The sequence below is a fragment of the Delphinus delphis genome, chromosome 13, assembly GCF_949987515.2.
Source record: "Delphinus delphis chromosome 13, mDelDel1.2, whole genome shotgun sequence".
Lineage (NCBI taxonomy): Eukaryota > Metazoa > Chordata > Mammalia > Artiodactyla > Delphinidae > Delphinus > Delphinus delphis.
This window is the reverse complement of record NC_082695.1, coordinates 22,107,087-22,125,997: the sequence shown is the minus strand read 5'-3', so window position 1 is coordinate 22,125,997 and position 18,911 is coordinate 22,107,087. Positions and strand designations below refer to the sequence as shown.

The window sequence follows — 18,911 nt, the reverse complement described above, 5'->3', positions numbered from 1 at the left end:
TATCTTGAGATAATTTGAGACACGCAATAGATGTTTTTGCTTTCTGGAACTGGGAAGATGGTATTATGGGTGGGTGGGATAAAGGATGAAGGTGACGGGGCAATGAGGGGACCCAGCCACGAACTCTGGGGGGGTGTCTAGGAGTCTCTGGGTGGGATGGGGATAGGAGAACCTCATGGATCTCCTGGAAGGAGAGCAGGCCAGGCTGCCTGACTGTGCGCAGGCTTCCCGGGGTGGGCGCTGGAAGGGAAGCTGAGAAAGCTGAATGGGAGGGTGGTGCCTGCCTGGCCCGGAAGCTGTTCACCCACCTTGGCTTCTAGAACCTTCAGCCTCTCCGTCAGCTCCGACACTTTGCTGCAGTTGAGACAACCTGCAGGGAGGAAGCAGGCTGGGCCAGGGCTCCCAGGTTCCCCTTGGAACCCCTCAGCCCCTGGGGGCAGGATGGAGGGAGGGGACAGATACCTGATGACCCTAACCCATGAGATAGCCCATCACAGGGAAGGAGCTCCTAAGGAAGGAGTCACAGCCTGTCCAAGGTGAGCCATGCCCTGTGGGTGTCCTTTGGCTCCAGAGCCTCCAAGGGGACTGTTTCTCTCAGAGCAGGACCAGGGATCTGACTCCTCATCCAAAACGACTGCATCCCACATGGGCGGGGCTGGCCTCGGCTTGAAGCTTTGGGGACCGACACATTACAGTCCAGACTGGGATGGCCTTAGGTGCCACGCTCTGACCCTTCTTCCAGAACCACTGTCCAGCTCCCTGGCCTCCTCACTGATACCCCAACGTTATTCATAACAGTGCCGGGCAGCCACCGAGCATGATACAAGCTCGCCTCTCCGGTCCTCACCATGATCCTGCGTGTTAGGACAAGTGTCACCCCGTTCACACCTGGGAAGGCTGAGCTCAGAGCAAGGGTGGAGTGAGTGTGTAACAGGCAAAAACCCTGGGTCGAGGCCCAGCGCTGCCCCTTCCTGGCTGCGGGGCCCCCGGCAGGGCACGTCCCCTCTCTGACCCTCAGCCTCCTCTTTAAAGTGGCAACAATGATGCCTTCCTGGGGTGAGGTTTACACAAGTTGATTACGGAAAGCTCCTGGCACAGTGCCCCGCATCCTACAGACACTCAGAAAAGTGTCGTTTCAATAAAAAAAGGAAAGTGGGGGCTTGGACCCATGTCTGCAAGACTCTGGGGGTCCTGGGTCTCAGGTGCCTGGGCCCAGGTCAGACTCCCCTTGGGGGCCTTTCCTCCACCTTCCAGTTTTCTTTCCAGCCTGCAGTGGACAAGCGCAGGGTGCTATCCCTGACCCTCCACTGCTGGGCCCAGCTGGTTTTTAGGACAGTCACCACCAGCCCCTCCAGCCTCCCCTAGCCCAGGGGGACCCCAAGCAGCTGCCCCAGGACCCACCTGACAGGGCTGTGGGCCGAAGTGCCATCCGCCACATGGTGTTGCCCGACCACCTGGGCTCCACGAAGCCAGAGGAGCCTACAACTGAGGGACAGTGAGGGTCAGAGCCCTGCTGGCTGTGACATTTTGTTCTGTCCCCCTCCCGCCCCCCACCTGCCACTGCAGTCACAGAGGGATCCCTACTCCCCTTAGTGCAAAGGGAGAGAGGCCCAGAGAGGTGGGGCAGTTTGCCTGGGTCACACAGCATGAACTGGGCTGAGCTGGGACAAGGCTATCAACCTGATGGGGCTGGGGAGGGGGGCTGGCAATGCGTGGGGGCCATGGGTGAGGCTGGGGGCTTCTCCAACAACCCCAGCAAGCTGCATGGGTTAACAGCTTAGAGTCAACAGATGCAAGGTCAGGTCCCAGCCCTGCTAATTGCTGACCTATGTGACTTGTCCTCCCTGGACCTGCTGATTTTCCCATCTGTAAAATGGGATCATAAGGTCTCTACACCTCCCGGGCTGGCGTGAGGCCTGAGGATGGACATGCATGCAAAGGGCTTAATGAGCACACACAGGGCCTGGTATGCAGTAGGTGCTCAATAAACACAGCAACGTCACCATCCACCCTCTCCCTGCCCCACTTGGTAAAAAGACACTGAAGTGGATCCAGCTCTGGTTTTAAATGAAAACCAGAGGGAGGCTGGCTGCCTGGGAGGGCACGGGGGGCCTGTTCCAGGAGGCCACCCCTGCAGCCACCCCTATGAGGAGCAGGCCATCCTGGCTGGTCTGGCTTTGGGGACCAGGTTCTCTCCATAGCTGGAGGGTTGGGCTGGCCAAGCCAGGGGCGGGGCGGGGGGGGGGGTGCAGCTGGAGGGGCTCTGAAGCCACCAGTGGCAACTGCCCCACCCACCCCCCCGCCCGGGCCTGCTTTTTAAGGCCGCAAAGTGTTGCCTGGGGGGAGACAAGACCCAAATAAGGCACGGGCCTGGCAGCTCAGAGCCAGGCTGTGGGTTGGTGCAGGGAGTGAGAGGCGCCGGGAATTCAAACCAGACGGGTCCCTCTGGCCAACCCCCAGCAGGGTGGCTGCCAGACCCTCTCCAGGTCCCACCACGGGGCCTTCGCTCAGGCTGGGCCCGCATCCCCAGCATGCCCTCCCTGGGGGCCTGCGACTTGCCCTCTCACAGGGGGTAAATCTCACCTGGGATAGAGGAAGGGGGTTGGCAGCCCTAGACTGGGGCAGGGGTTAGGGGCTCTGTGGGCAGAACAACAGCAGTGGGGGGGTGATAATGCCACCATGAGCCACGCCCGGTGCTAAGCCCAGCTCGATCCTACAAGGTAGGTAATAACAATAACAGCCAATGCTTGTGTGGCACTTATGCTGGGCCCGGCACATTCTAAGCACTTCTCATAAACAGTCTTAACTCACTGTCCTCACGAAGCCCTGTGAGTGGGTGCTAGTAACCCCTCTGCTTTACAGATGGGGAAACGGGCACAGAGTAGCTTGGTATTATCACTCCTCTGCCCCCCCACCCCGTGCTCAGATAAATGGATGAGTGAATATGAGTATTTCCCTTTGGGGGGAAACAAGGCAGAGAGGTAAAGAGACTGGTCACCCAGCTGAAGGCTGGAGCCTGGACTGGAACCCAGTTAGTCTAACTCCAGGGCCCGTCCTCCTCTCTCCTGGGCCACCTGGCACTGCAAGTCCCCCAGGTTCCCCTTGGCAGAGGCAGGGAGGCCCGGCGCCCGTCAAGAATGCTGGTTCCTTAGAAGAACGACCTCGGTAAGCCCTCCGCATCTCCTTTGCTCCCAGGTGAAGATGTAAAAGGCCACTGGATGACTGCTTCCAGGAAGTCAACCAAAAGAAGAGGCCGTCCCTCCAACCCCATGGAAGTTTGGGTTTTCTCTGGGATGAAGTTGGGCAAAGCGTCCGCCCTGCCCATCCTCCGCACCACCCTGCTATCGTCTTCCATTTTTTCCATGGCACTTTCCACCCTCTAACATGTTATCTGCTTGCCAGTTCCCCGGTCTGATCTTCCGCCCTCCTTGGCTGGAACGTGAACTCCACCAGGCAGGGACCTTGTCCGTCTTGCGAGTGGCTGGGGAAAGTGCCCGGCGCGCAGTAGGGCCTCAGGGCTTCACTAAACCTCTTGTTGAGGAATGCATGAATCACTGGCTGAAAATGAATTTAAAGCAAGCAAACAAAATAAAAGGCAAAATAATGTGGACGGCAGACATGACTGTCTTGAAAATGAACATAAGGGTTCTAATGTCACGCCAGGGGGTCCCCAAGTTTTTAATCTGTGAACATATGGTTGGAAATTCTTTTTCAACCCACTTGCTTTGGGACATTTCACTGGGAGCCAGAGAGAACTAGAAAAACTAATGAAAGCACGGTCTGACCAGCAGTGCAGACATAACTGACTCAAAGAAATTGTGAGTTAAAATTAAAAAAAAAAAAAAGAAAGTTTAAATAACAAAAACTGTCAAAAAGACCAGAAAATATTGGTTCTGGATTCAAGATTCACAAAAAATGGGCCCCCAAGCTCTCCCTAAATTCTAAGAAACAGACAGAAATACTTTAAGGGATGAACCAGGTTGTAAATGGCCCTATACCACACAAAATTCCAGTACGTAAAAAGTCTAGGGCTGGGGGAGGTCTCCTGTAGGATAAAAATGTCACATCCCTCCCACTGGTGTTGAGCCAGGGCCCCTGGAGCGGGCCCCAGTGGGCTGAGAGCCCCCCTCACCCCAGCCTGGTGGTCCACCCTGAAGGGCCCCTCCCCAGCCCCAACCTCACCCTCCAAGGAGGTCCCCGCTAGTCCCAGGACCACAAACCCTGGCTCCACCCTGGGACCCTGACTGTGGGCCACTTCCCACCATCTGGGAGGTCCCAGCCAGCCCGACACACACACACACACACACACACACACACACACACACACACACACACACACACACACACACACACACACACACACACACACAAACACACACGAGCGCACTGCCTCCTCATCCCCACAGCCACTGCCCCCATGTCACCTCCTCCAGAAAGCCTTCCTGCACAGACCAGGGAACCCACCAAAGCCCCCCACCAACAAGCTCTCATCACTCCATCTTGACCTCCACAAGGCCAGTGCCATCTGCAGTTTCTAGTCCTGTGCCCCCTAAGCAGCCGCCCTTCCCTCTGCCCAGTGTCTCATGTTCCTTCTCAACAGATCCTCATGAGAACACTGAGGCCCAGAGAGAAGAGGCTGCCCGTCCACACAGCAGGACCAGGGCAGGAGAAGAGGGGAGCAGAGCATGGTGTTTAAATCCCACCCTCAGCTGGGAACAGGGGTGTGAGACGTTGGCGGTGTCCCTGGGCTCCAGTCCTGACTTTCTCTCTGAGGGGCTTATTCCTTCATAGCCCTCCCCCCAGGTCTGCTGGGTCCAGTGACCACAGACCACATGAGCGCAGCCTCCCCTGCCCCTGCCCAGCTCCCTTCCCTGGAATTTACTTTGCAAATGTAAATATTTGCTACTGTTGGCCTGAGTCAGGGTTTGGGGTCAGGGCTGGGGCTGGGAGCTCCAAGAACTTTCCAGCAGCCCTCTGGGAAGCCCTGGTCTGTGTCTGTCCTGGTCCCTCTGCGGGTAAAATGAGGTTCCCACTCATTTCCCATGCACCCACTTAACGCCAGACCCGTTCCAGGAACCAGAGAGACAGGATTAATGATGAAAGGGTGGGGATCCTCGGAGCCAGGCGGGAGCGCCAAGAAGGTTACAGGCAGAGAGGACAGCCACTGCCCAGGCTCTGGGGTGGGAGAGAAGGCCATAGTGGGCCCCGGGCAAAACGGAGGGAGGGCAAAGCTGGGGCACCTCGCTGGGGCAGCTGGGAGGGCAGAGGGGGAGCCTCCCAGCTGGGGGTGGAGAATACACTGGTGGGAGTCGGAGGTGGGGGCCACTAAGCCTCCCAGACAGGAGTGGAGTAGACGGGTGGCAGATATGGGCAAATTCCAACAGCATTTAACCTGCAGGATTCTGAATCCGCAGAGTAAGGCACAGGCTTGGCACTGCACCTGGCATTTGGTTAGAGCACAAGAGCCATGTTTGGGAAGGGCCAAGCCCTGGACGGTGGAGAGGCCGAGGGGCCCAGGAAGTGCTGGGCTGGAATCTCCGTCTGCTTTTAAGCTTTTTTACTATGTGACCCTGGGCAAACTTCTTCCCTTGCTGTTCCCCACCACAGAAGACAAGGGCTGTGGGGGTCCACGGATGGGGAAGGGACAGGTGTGAGGGACAGATGGGGACAGTGAGGGGGTAAGTGGAGGCAGCCCGGCTCTGGGGGAGCCCATGGGGAGGGGAAGGTGAGGGAGTCCCCTCTCCTCTATCTTTCTATCTGGGAGGAGCTGGGGCTGAGGCTGGCTTCCGTCAGTCCCAGCTGTCTGAACACGTGCCCCACGAAGTCCTTGGCCAGCGCTGCTGCAGAGGAAAGACCTCGGCTCTGGTCAGACTGAAGGGCTTTGAATCCAGCTGTAACCCAGAGCAAGGCACTCCTCTCTCCCAGCCTCAGTTTCCACAGTTGGACCTTCTGCACCATGACATGGTGGCACGATGCAGGTGAGTACAAATCATGGTGCCCAGCACAGAGGACAGTGGCAGCTTTCCTCCCCCTTTATGTCAGTGGCAGTCATAAAGTCTACATCATTATGACTGCAGGAGGGTCTGAGGCAGGGCGACATCGTAGACCTCAGGTCAGAGGCCTTGAGAGAATCCCAGCCATGATGTTTACTTGCTGTGTGACCTTGTGTGAGACCTATACCCTCTCTGAGCCTCACGTTCATCATCTGGACAATGGGGTTGTTGGGTGAGAGATCGGTCTGCGGGGAGCCCCTAGAGGCAGGGTGATCACTACAGCCCTACCCTCAGCAGAGCCCAACAGCCCAGGCCACTCAGGGGATCAGGACCAGCCCACATGATGCATTCTGGCCTTGGCCATTCCTTGCCCATTGTTTCTGGTGGTAGCAGGCAGCCAGGTGAGAGCCTGGGCCAGTCTCCTCCCTGCCATCCAGCCCCAAGGCCTGGAGGCACTGGCAGATGGACGCTTGGTCAGGCTGGTCCCAGTCCCGGCTCTCACATACTGAGTGACCCCAGGCCAACCCCCTCACCTCTCTGAGCCTCAGTTTCTCCATTTGTAAAAAGGGACCCATTCTAGTCCCTTCCTCACGGTTGTCAAGAACATCAGAGAAACCATCCTCACTCATTATCACGGAGTGAACACTCCCACTGTACAGATGGGAAAACCAGAACTAAAAGTCATGAAGTCTGCTCGCCTCACAAACATCCAGTCCAGAGAGTAGAGGCCTGTTTGCTGAGCAGCTGACTGAGAAATGGGGTCTCAGAGCTGGGAGGCAGGGCAGACTCCCCAGCACAGGGGGCCAAAGGGGAAAGGAAGACATTTATTCAGTAGCTATGTTGGAGGCAGGTCTCTGGTCCTCATAATAAGGTGTGAGGCAGGCACTTCTCCATCTGAGGTGACTTTCAGATAGAGACGGGGTTCAGAGAGGTGAAGTGACTTGCCCCAGGTCACACAGCAGAGCACAGCTGATCCAAGGCTGGATTCTGGAATGATAGGTGTTTCCTTTCCCTCTTCAGCTCACTCTGGGCCCTGTTGCCCCTAGTGATGGAGCTCTTTGACCTCAGGTCACGTCACAACACCAGACAGACTGCGAGGGCAGGCACCAGCAGGGAAAACAGCTGGGGGAGCCCAGCCTGAAGTTGGCTGTCATAGGAAGGGCAGGGCCCGGCGTGGGTCAGCAATGTCCTCATGCTTCCCCGTCCCCATTCCCAGGGCCCCAGCAAAGCAGTTTTCTAGAATATCCAGGCCTTGGCATCCCTTTACTCGGCTCCAACCTCATGGGTGTGGAGAGGCCCTTCCTTTCCTGTCCCACTGGGCATCACGCCACGTGCTGCCCTCCATGGGCTGTGGCGCCACCTGCTTCATTTCACCCTTGCAACATCCCTGGGAGGCCGACTGTATGATCCTGCCCATTTCACAGGTGAGCACGCTGAGGCCCAGGGCAGGAGAGCCCCAGGTGTTGCAAGAGCACAAGGCAGCCTGGTGCCCTTTAGAGAAGGTGCCCCTCCCTCTGAGAGGGCACGAGACAAGTGCCGCCTGAACTGCAGCCTCCCCGCCCCCCGGCCCGATACCCCTGCACAGCTACTCGCACGGTGCACGGGGAGTACCCGGCCCAAGGCCACACAGCTGGTGTGCGGCAGAGCTGTCCCCAGGCTGGAACCCCAAGGCCCTGCCGAGGGAGACGTCAGGGCTGGCCCGGCCCCAGTCCTCGTCTCGCACCCCCACCTCACCCCCGCGGCACAGCCACAGCCCTTGGCTTGGTCGTGGATGCACAGCCTACAGCGGCTGCACTCAAGGGCATGGGCGCTGCCGCCACCTGCTCCACGACGGCCCCATAGACCTGGGAAGGTTTGCCCTTGGGAGGGGAGCCAAGGACAGAGTGGCCTATGTATGGGCAGGTGCTCTGCACCCAGGGGGCCCCCGTACCCTGGGGACTCGCCCCCTCCTTACCACCAGCTCCTCTGTGGCCTCCTTGGCAACAGTCCCTCCTGGCTGTCTCCCCTCCTGCCCCTGGGGCCCTTCTGCCTGCCCCTCTTCCTCCCAGCATGCAGGGGAGGGCGCTGTTCCTGGCCCCCTCCCTTCCCTCCCTGTCTGCCCCTCCCAGCCTCCCACATCTGCCTTGGTGAGAGTCTCAGCCAGTCTCCTTCCCTGCCATCCAGCCCCAAGGCCTGGAGGCACTGACACATGGATGCTTGGTCAGGGTGGTCCCAGTCCCAGCTCTCACATACTGCGTGACCGCAGGTCAACCCCCTCACCTCTCTGAGCCTCAGTTTCTCCATCCGTAAAAAGGGCTGCCTCTCTGTACCGGACCCCTGCTGGACCTCGAGCAGCTCCCTGCTCCCTCTGGCCGCCCTGCTCCTCCCCCGCTGTGCTGGGGGCTCTCCCACCCCATATGGAAACCACCAGGCTCCCTCCCTGCCCCACTCCATGGGGAGTCTGCCCCCACCCTGTGTGACTTCACCTTTCTGGGCCTGCGTTGCCCCATCTGTGAACTGGGGCTGCTGTGGGGTCCCAGGGAGGTGAAGTGTGTAAATCTCTCAAGAAACACCTATGAATGGCGCTATAAGCCTCACCTTCCCTTGATTCGGAGGCTGTGTTTCACACATCGGTGTTTCTGGAATCAGAATGCATCTTTTGACCGATAGTCACATTAATGTGCTACTTGGGGGCCCCGAATGCCTCTTTCTATTGAGGGGCCTACGGGCCTGGTTCTCAGGCTGGCTCTAGGCCAGTCCATCCTCTTTCTGGTCATTCTTCGGAGCACACTGGGTTCAGCCAGGCAGTGAGGGTGGATGCAGCCTGGACCCCTCAGCAGAGGTAGGCACCCTCGAGGAGACGGCACTGCCAGTAGCTGTGTGGCCAGGGGAGGGGCAGGCTGCCTCCTCTGCGCCCCTGCTGAGTGCTTGGCCCCAAACCACCAAGCTGCACGCAGAGGAGGTGGGGGGAGAGAGGGGGGCCTCTGCCTGGGACACACTCCGCACACAGGGTGCCCAGCTGAGTCCTCCCATCCCTGAGGGCCTGGGGGAAGCCAGGCAGACCTGGGTTTGAATCCTGTCACTTAGGAGCTGTGTGCCCATCACACGCCCTTGTGTGCCCATCACACAGCCTTGTTCTCCTCACCTGCAGACTGGGTGTAGCCATCCGGACCTTGTGGACCCACTGCACTAAGTGGTGCTTTGCTTCCCTGCACCATTACCACCTCCCATGGAAATGTCCCCAAGTTTGGAGGAAAGGCTTGGGATGTGTGACCTAAGACGTGAGCTACCCAGCATGTATGAAATTCCTCCAGGGGTCCTGACAGTGTCCCAAGAGGCAGGTGGTCAACACCCGTGGGAGAGCAGACACCCACTGTGGCCCAGCTGCGTCTGGCCAGCAGCTCTGTGCAGCAGCCCTGGTAAGTGTGGTGCTGCGCCCTTGAGCACCTACCGACTCAGCTACGGTTTACAGCTCCCTCCCACACACCTGAGGGGAGGCACCTGGGCTGCGCCTGGGGCAGTCCTACCTTCCTCGCAGCTCGACCCCGAGCGCCCAGGGCAGCACCTCCACTCGCGGGCTGTCACTGTCTTGTACATCACCTTGTATGCGGGTCTCACCACGGTTCTGTAGCTGAAAGAGCGCCCAGGTGGCCCGGTTCAGATGGGCCTTCCGCCACCCCTCCCACCATCCATGGGGACAAGCCCAGAGCCTCCAGGGTCCTCTGCCACCTCCAGGTCCCTCTGGAGCCTCTTTCCTCATGCATTCTGGGCCTCAGCCCTTCCATTCCCTCCCCAGCCCCCAGCCGGGGGGATCTAGAAACCAACTGGACAGGAAGCCCCTGCGAGCTGGGCTAGACTGTCCCCAGCGGTGAACGCTCACTGAGCGAAGGCGTGCAGGTGAATGCTGGAATCCCTCCCCCAGGAAGGCCCAAGAGCCAAGGGGAGGCGCTGGGAATGGACAATGGTCCCTTTGTCCGCCCACCCTTGGGGTCCCAGGCATCTCCTGCACAGGGTCCCAGCCTCAGCCCCAGCTCTTCCACCAGGCCGTGCCCACCGTGGGAACGCCAGCAGCTCCTACTCCACACGGTCTCACTCACCTGTTCCCAGGGCAGCTCATGGGCCAGGGGCAATTCTGCAGCACGCGCTGCAGGTAGGTGCCATTCTGCACGTGGCACGAGATGGTGCGGGTCACCACGTATGAGCACCAGTTCCTGAAACAGACCAGCAGAGAGGAAGCTCAGGTGCCACGCGCAGCCCATGTTCTCTCTGGGAGCCCCGAGTCTCCAGGCAGGGAGACCCCTAAGCTCTCCAAGTTCTTTGGGCCCTGGTGGGAGTCTCTGAGCTGAAGTGGCTGAGCAGTGAATTCCAGAACCCTGGAGGGGACAGCTGTGCTGGGTGCTCTCAGAGGTCTTGGGGAATGAGCTGCAGGGGCCCAGACGGGAGCAGGGCATCTTGACTGGGGCTCTTCTTCCTCAGCATCTCCTTTCCAACCCTGACCCCTCCAGGCCACCACTGCCTCCCACCTCCCACCTGGACAAGGGCAGTGAGTGAGTGTCTTTCCCCTCACTCTCTCCCCAGAGGGAGGGTCAGACAATGGAAACCTGGCGGTGGTGTCCCTTGCCTAGCCCTACCCTCAGCCCTCCAAGTCTCCTGCTCCCACTCCTGCTGTGGATCCCTCACCTCCAGGCCTTTGCTCATGCTGGACCTGATGCCTGCAGCACCCTTCCCTCATTTCTCTTCCTGACACCTCCTACCTTCAAAGCCCCGCTGTGCTGTCACCTCTTCCCTTGTCCTCTTCCACCTCCACCCCCATCTGAGTAGAAGCGATGGTTCCCTGCCTGGGATCCTAAGCTCTCTGTATCCCTGTCATGCTGAATTAAGCTGGTGATTCACATCTGCCCTCTCCCTCCCTGAGGCATGTGAGAAAGAAGCTCTGTCTCACTTATCCTCAGGTCCCCTCTGTGTGACAGCTGGGATGCACAATCAATATCCCAAGCATGGAGGACTGACTTCTTCAAATGCCAACAAATAATCACCTTGCACTGCACATACTGAGCACCTACTGTACGCTAAAGGTATTTACATCATCTTCCCACAGAGAACCAGGAAACGCCCCCCCCCATTTAACAGAGGGGTAAACTGAGGCTCAGGGAGGGGAAGACAATTGTTCATGTTAAAGAGCTGGTGCATGGCGGATCTGGATTTGAACCCAGGAATGTGGATGGCTCAGCCTGGCCCCCACCTCCATCCCAGAGGCCCCGTCAGCTCCCGTCTCCTCCCCACCTCCTGAGCCACGGTCTGTGGCTCTGTGAAGGCCTCAGCCTGGGAACCTGCTGACCCTGGGCTCCAGGCCACAAAGGAAAGTCTGGTGGGGTGGGGGCTCAAGCTGAGAAGGGTCACCTGAAACGGTCACTCCTTTCCCAGCACCAGCAAAAGAACGCAGGCCCGTGACCCCATGCAGAGCTGAGGGCCGGTGAGCACCTGGAATGTTCCAGCCATCACGGAGGTGCCTGCCACCTCGGAAACCCAGCCCTGCAGCTGCGGCCCCACCCCCACCCAGCCCACCTGAAGGAGAAAGTCTTTGGCGGGGACCAGTTGACAAACTCACTATGGGACTCTGCAGAAGTCCCTTCACCATTCTGTGTCACGCTGAAATCAGTCCAGGAGGAGGAAACACCCTGGCCGACTGCACGGAGGTAGGAAAGCCAGAGAAGGGTGGCTCTGATCAGCCCAGTGATGGGGCAGGAGCTCAAAAGAGCCCTCGGCCAGGGAACCCACAGCAGAGGTGCCAGGCGCTTGTTACAGCACTGTCAGGAATGGCGCAAAACTGGAACAGCCTAAGTGGGACCCCTAGACACAGAGAACCAGGTGCTGTGACAGAGTCCGAGGTCTCCATGTGCCTGCTTAAGGGGGAAAAAGTATGTGTGGACCAAGAGAATGACATTTCTATTAATACATGAAAAGCAGAGAAAGCCAAAAGACTGTAAATGTATGTACATATAAAGCTATGTGTGTATTTTTTTTAAAATTTTATTTGGCCACGCTATACGGCTTTTGGGACCTTAGTTCCCCAACCAGGGATTGAACTCCGGCCCTTGGCAGTGAAAGCACGGAGTCCTAACCGCTGGACGCCAGGGAATTCCCTATGTGTGTATTAAGTGAGGAAAAATCACATGCCTAGATGAGTTCCATCCACTCAGTCCCCTGTGCTCACAGCAGCCTCCGTTTACCATGCCAGGAGCTGTGCCCAGGGCCTTCCACACACCTAATTATAAGTGCCACTTTACAGATGGGAAGACTGAGGCTCTGGGGTCTGGGATGTACCCCGGGCACCCACGATGAGTGACACAGTCACGGTTGGAACTCAGCTTCTTCTAACCCCAGGGCTTGTGCTCTTAACCACAGGCTGGAAATGTTTCTCCTAATGAGCAAGTGGGGATTTTATAAGTTTAAAAAGATTCATTTCAAAAAGGCCCCCCAGTGCTCGCTTCGGCAGCACATATACTAAAATTGGAACGATACAGAGAAGATTAACATGGCCCCTGCGCAAGGATGACACGCAAATTCGTGAAGCATTCCATATTTAAAAAACAAAAAAATGGTTCTGAAGAACCTAGGGGCAGGACAGGAATAAAGACGCAGACGTAGAGAATGGACTTGAGGACACGGGGAGTGGGAAAGGTAAGCTGGGACGAAGTGAGAGAGTGGCATGGCCATATAAACACTACCAAATGTAAAATAGATGGCTAGTGGGAAGCAGCCGCATAGCACAGGGAGATCAGCTCCGTGCTTTGTGACCACCTAGAGGGGTGGGATAGGGAGGGTGGGAGGGAGACACGCAAGATGGAGGAGATATGGGGATATATGTATATATATAGCTGATTCACTTTGTTATAAAGCAGAAACTAACACACCACTGTAAAGCAATTATACTCCAATAAAGATGTTAAAAAAAAAAAGGTCCCCCACCCGTGAGAGCCTCTGGGTCCCCAGAGCTGTGGTTTAAAACCCACTGGGATCTTGTATGGGGGGACATAAGCCCCTTTGGAGACTGATGTGAGTTGTCGCTCCTCCCCCCAAAAATGCATAAAACGTGGGGTACAAGTTCAGGGGGACTCAGGGGCTCCCTGAGCCTGTGTGATGTCCCCCAGGCTAGCCCAGGGGCTCTGTGAGTGGAGGAAGGAGGGAGGGAGGGAGCAACCTGGGCAGAGGATGGCCAGAGCATGGGACACAGGAGGAGGGCCCTGGCACGGACTGAAGACTCCATGCCAGTGTACAGACTCACACACATGCATACACATCAATATGCACACACACATGCAGACATGAAAGTACACAGACACGCTCACATATACAACTTCCAGACACACGTGTCCATGTGCACACACAGATCTACATAAGTGTGTGCATGCACACACACACTACAGCACGCAATCAGACCAAGGTCAATCTAGCAGGACACATAACCACAGAAATGACTGTCCAACTTGCACTCGGGCCAAAACCTGCAGATACAGAGCCGTGCACCCTCACACACAAGTGTGCACACACACCCCATGCCCAGCCCCTGGACTGGACTGGGGGAGGCGGGCCTGTGACTGCCCACAATTGCCCTAGCAATTCTTTTGACCACGGAGGAGCCAGAGAAAACAGTTTTTTTCTTCTTTCTTACTTAAAATCTCCCCCATGTGAGTTGCTGCCTGGTTCCCTGCTTATTTCCCACCAGCTGGAGTTTGCTTGAATCCCCTGCTTAGGAGACACAGAGCTGATGGCCGGCTAGCAGACATTTTAGACAGGAGGGGACACTCTGGCCAGGTGGGGTTCAAGGTCAGCCCCTCGTGCCCTCCACCTGGGGGGTCACCAATAATTACGCGCTGCCCCTCCCTGGCCTTGAAGACCCAGCCCCACTGCTGCCAGGATAAGCCCGAGCTCCTCCGCAGGATCATAGCCTGGCTCCACCACCCACCCACTTTCCAGGGGCGCTGCTGGCCTGAAGTCCACAGCCCACCACGCTGCCCGTCGCCCTGACCGCTGGGTCCTGCACACTTGCGCTGCTGCTCTCCCTCCTTCCTGCCCTCCCTCCCATGCGCATCTTCTCCCCACCTCAGATCTTTGCATAGGAGATTTCCTCTGCCTGGAAAGCCCTCTCCCTGCTCCAGCAAACTCCTATTCATCCTCTGGGTCTCAGTCCTGAGGCTCTGGGCACAGTTGGGCACCTGCACGGGCCCCCCTCAGCCACTCACAGCAGCCCTGAGCTTTTTCTTCCCCCGATGGCGCTGGGGGAGGGCGCTGGCGGGGACCAAGCCAGTATGGGGCTCAGCCCGGGGGCGCTCAGGGAGGTTTGCTGAATGACTGAGAACAGACAGTGGCCCTGGGCAGAGGAGCCGGGACCCAGGTTCCCAGAGATGGGCGCAGTCCTTGGAGGCCCCGCCCCCATCCTGCTGCCCTTGGGAGCTTCTTTTCTGGGACGTGGTTGGTGATAAGCCGCCCACGAACCCGATGACGCTGGGTTACCTCCTGTGGGATGGGACAATGGCAGGGGCTGGGAGGAGGCAGCACTTCTCTCCTGGGCCTGCCACTTCTGCCCACTCAGCACCTCCTGGGCCTCCAGAGGCTGCCGGGAGGAGAGAAAACAGGCCAGACCAGCTCGGCCTGGCACTGGCCGCCCCCACGAGGGGGCCCCCCCCATCTGCCCTCCACCCCCTGCCACGAGGAGCTCAGGGGACTTTGTCTCCACGGGGCCCAGGGCTGTGATCCGGAACAGTGATAGGGGCTAATTGCAGGAGGCAGCCAAGCGGGCTGGGGGCCAAGGGCCGCTATGAAAAGGAGAGGAAAGAAAGAAGACCCACAGGGTGGGGGTGGGGTGAACAGAGCCAGAACCCCACACCAGAGGCGAACCCCACACACTGGCTCTGCTGCTTCCTAAGTTGGTGACCTTGGACAAGGCCCTGACCCGCTCGGGGCCTCACTTTGTCCATCTGCAAATGGGGACAGCAGACACTCCTCCTGCAAGGGAGGTTTCACGTAAAGCCCTTAGCGCAGCGCTGACGGCTTTTGGTAGTTCTTGTTCCTGGACCGTGACATAGGGCCCACACCAGGCGGCTGTGGTCCAGGGGCTTCCCTGAGGGACACCAGCACTGTACCTTCCGCACAAGGTCCTCCCCTTGACTTTGGGATAGGGATTGTCAGGTTCTGCATTCTACCAAGTGGAAACTGAGGCCCCAAGAGAAGTCACCTACCCAGGTCACCCCTGTGGGTATAGCGCTGGGATCTGAGCTCCCAACGGAGGGGGTGGGGAAGAAAATTCTCCACTCTCCTTGATTCTTAGATTTGCCCAAAGGAAGCCAGTACTGCAGGGAAAGAAGCCTGGACCAGGACACCGGTGACGGCTTCAACTCTAGAGCCACAGCGTTGAGACACTGAGATGGGTCATTAAAGGCTGGAAGGGCCCTCAGAGGGGCAGGAAGCACCCCCAGCAGGGACTGGGGGGGCAGACAGGGGCAAGGGCGAGACAAGGCAGCTCTGCACAGCCCTGGACACCCTGGTTCCAGGGGTCTCAAAGTCTTGCCACATTCTTGGGCCTGGGGGCGGCCCCTTGGATGCCTTCCCGGGCCTCCCCCTCCCCAGGCACAAAGCCTCTTTTCTCCCTCTGGTCTCTTGGCTGCCAAGGGGTGCCTGGGGCACCGGGATAGGGGTGGAGGGAGGGCTGATGGGGAGCAACATCCCCATGCCGTCTCCAATGATGCTGGGACGGGGCCACAAGGGGAGGTCCTCGCAGCCAAGAACCAGACTCCTCTGGCTACGGGTCCCTCCCCTCACTTAATGTTGGTCATAGCAGGAACCACTGTACATCAGGCCCTGCACTGGTTCCTCCTGTGGGGGACTGTCCTCAGAACAGGCCTGTGTGCAGGGGATGAGGGGAGGAAAGAGGGGAACTGAGACCTGGGGCCCTGAAGAGACCTGCCTGAGGTCACACATTGAGTGGGTGACAGAGCCAGGAATAAAACGCTGCTCTACCTGAGGCCAGAGCCCCTAATTCCTAACCATGACCTGCAAACCTTTCTCAGCTCCCCAAGCTGACAAAAGCTCGCCCTCCTCCAGGAGAGCTGCTGGAGTGAAAAGTACACTGGATCTGGAAACTGACTGACTTAGATTGAGGTGTCTTTTCCTCTCTAAGCCTTGGTTTTCTTTTTTTTTTTTTTTGGCCTTGGTTTTCTTATCTGTAAAATGGGAGCAACAGCATTGCCTACAGAGCTTTTGTGATGCTCAGGTCACTGTGAGCCTTCTATGACCAGATGGGGTGACAGTCCCCAGTAACCACCAGATACCTGCCCACAGACACCATCCTGCTCCCACATAGCAAGTCCTGGGGGGCCAAGGAGCCCAGGCTGGGAGGCAGTAGACTGGCTAAAGGGCAGTCCAAGCCTTATGCCTTCTCAACCATCATCCTGAGCTTGACACTGGGGACCCTGGGGGTTCACATCCTTGCCCTAGGCAGGTCATGTCCCCTCTCTGAGCCTCACCTTCCTCCTCTATGAAATGAGGACCATAAAAATGTGTGCCTCCCATGGCAGTTAGGAAGATTCTGGAGGGTATAGGTACAGGTGAAATGCCAGCCCAGGTCAGCATGCATGGTGGTGGCTGTGACATCTGCCAGCCGTCAGCCCCTGTCTCAAAACAACTGCTCCTCTGGCCTCTGATGCCACGGCCACCTCTGCCCTCCAGCCCTGCCCATGTCACCTGCTCTTGCTAGCCCAGCGGGGGCACGCTGGCCCCTGACCACTGGGAAAAGGGAATTTCTGAAAAGAATTAAAGAATTGAGCCCGTAGGGGGTGGGGGCCGGGCAGGCCTTTGAATGGGATGAAAAGGCCTGGAGAGGCCTGGCTACTCCGTATTGTCTGCCTCAGACAACAGCGGAGGCTGGCCCTCGAAACAGGACCCCGGCAGGGGCAGGGGCAGGGGCTACAGCCAGGACAGGGGCCTGGGTAGGTCCAAACAGAGTCACCAAGGCCAGAAAGACACAGATTTGAATCCCAGTTCTTCTATTAATGGTCAATGAGCCTAGAAGATTATGTTAATTCTCTGGGGCCTCAGTTTGCTCATCTGCTAAATGGGGACAAGTGTTCCCTACCTCATTCAATCCTTGAACACTGCACATAAAGGGCCCCCTCACTGGTATTGGGAGATGCTCCATAAACACCACCAGATAGAATGCTCCCTGCTCCTGAGAGAGCAGCAGGAAGACAGAGCACTTGCTCCCAGCGCAGTCCAAAATGCCAGCTCCCTGGGAGCCGACACTGACCCTCGGTCTGTGAAACTCCACCCCAGTCTTCTTCCTTTGAGAGAAATAAATAGCTGGGATACTAAAAAAAAGCCAGGAGCAGAGTAAAGCGGGGAAGGTCCCCCAAGTGGCAGCTAGAGGATGTCCTGGGCTTCTCCTATGTGCAGGAAGGGGGCCCTAGGGAAAGGGTGGGGGAAGTCTTGGTGGTTTCCTCCCTCGGGGGAAACCACCCCCTGGGGCTCTGGAGGTGAAGTGGTGGGGGGTGGAGAACGCTGTCGGGGGACTGCCGGCTCTGTATACGTGAAGTAGGTGACCCCCCCAGGGCCTGGAGCTTCTGCCAGATAGCGAGGAGGCCCAGGGTTCCTGCCCCAACCCGGGCTGGCAATGAGGTGGGGAACCGGGTCCCTTTCCCAATCCCGGGCTTGCACGGAGTTTGTGGGGGGGCGGTTCCTGGAGTCCCTGTCCCCAACCCCGGGCTGGCAGGGCACAGAGGTGGTGCGGGGGGTAGGGGCAGCCCTTACCTGCGTGCAGAGAACGGGGCTCCCCCAACGCTCCACGCGGCGCTGCCTCCCGGGAGCAGGAGCCCGAAGCAAAGCAGCGCCCAGGCTCGCGGGCCGCCCATGTTGCGCCCGGCGCCCTCCGCGCGCGGACCCTCGCCGTCGCCTCCAGCCTGGCGTCCCCGCCCGCGCAGCCAGCCGCCCAGGACGTGCGGATCCCGGTTCCCAGCGCAGCGGCGGGAGGGCGGGCGGGAGGCGGGCGCGGGGCGGGGGCGCGCGTTCCCGGCCTCGCCCGGCCCCTCCGCGCGGCCCCCCGCCCTTTGCGCCGCCGCTGCCAACCCGGAAGAAGCCCCGGGGGTCGGGCGCCCCCGCCAGGAAGGCCACCAGGTGCCCACCTGAGCCTGGCGCCCTGCGCCGCGTGGCCCTTTTGGGGGCGCAGTGCCAGTTTCGAGGTGCCCCCCCACGTGTTGCCAAGTGGGGAGCTGAAGCCGGGCCATGGTCTCAGACGCAGCCAGGACCCAAACCCAACAAGCCTGGGCTAATGATGCGGGGGCCTCATCCCCTCTCGACATTTTTGAGGGTTCCAGTTCCCGAGCCACGAGGGACGGTTCATCCATGCAACAAAGGCTTCCTGAGCAGTGAACGCCACTGTGTGCAGGGCACCTCACCTCCGCTTCACATCCTCTCTCGGTTTAATCTTCAAACCACTCTGGGTGAGGTGGGCACAATTATCCCCATTTTGCAGAGAGAAAAAAGGAGGCCCAGGCACTCGTAGTCCCCCTGGGAGAAGACCTGGGCTGACCCCATAAAGTCAGTGTCCACTTGTATCACCATTTTACAGATGGAGAAACTGAGGCAGAGAGGAGATGTCATCTGCCTAAAGCACCCCATCAGTGGTTGGAAGAGCTCGGATTCAAATCCAGGTCTCCTGACTTCAGAGGGGGTGTCAGCTCTTTAGCACAATTAAGGAAGAGTGCAGACATCAGTTGCTCTGGGCCCATCAGTGACAAGGAAAGGACTGGCTTACAGTGGAGTTACTTCATCTGGGGTACATGGAGTTACTTCATCTGGGGTACATGTGAATTCCACCAAAGAGTATGAAAGTATGGTATGTGTGTGTGATACATATGTGTGCAGGTGTGATGGGGGCATGTGAAATGT

At 58.3% G+C, this 18,911-nt stretch overlaps 1 protein-coding gene and 1 non-coding gene across 4 annotated transcripts in view; one reads left to right on the top strand and one right to left on the bottom strand.

The window, feature by feature from the left end:
• The window catches only part of EMID1 (EMI domain containing 1), a 41,123-nt gene extending 23,149 nt beyond the window's left edge, over positions 1–17,974 (bottom strand). For all 3 annotated transcript variants that reach the window (XM_060028289.1, XM_060028288.1, XM_060028287.1), the window contains exons 1-5: positions 17,775–17,974; positions 10,070–10,183; positions 9,500–9,603; positions 1,402–1,485; positions 309–370 (exon numbers count right to left, since the gene is read on the bottom strand). In XM_060028289.1, the coding sequence (XP_059884272.1) occupies positions 309–370; positions 1,402–1,485; positions 9,500–9,603; positions 10,070–10,183; positions 17,775–17,875 (465 nt within the window). In that variant the 5' untranslated portion in view covers positions 17,876–17,974. The remainder of the gene's footprint in view (positions 1–308; positions 371–1,401; positions 1,486–9,499; positions 9,604–10,069; positions 10,184–17,774) is intronic.
• On the top strand, positions 12,453–12,559 carry LOC132436690 (U6 spliceosomal RNA). Its single transcript, XR_009521843.1, has one exon. It is a non-coding gene; the product is annotated as a U6 spliceosomal RNA (small nuclear RNA).
• Positions 17,975–18,911: the final 937 nt, after the last annotated feature.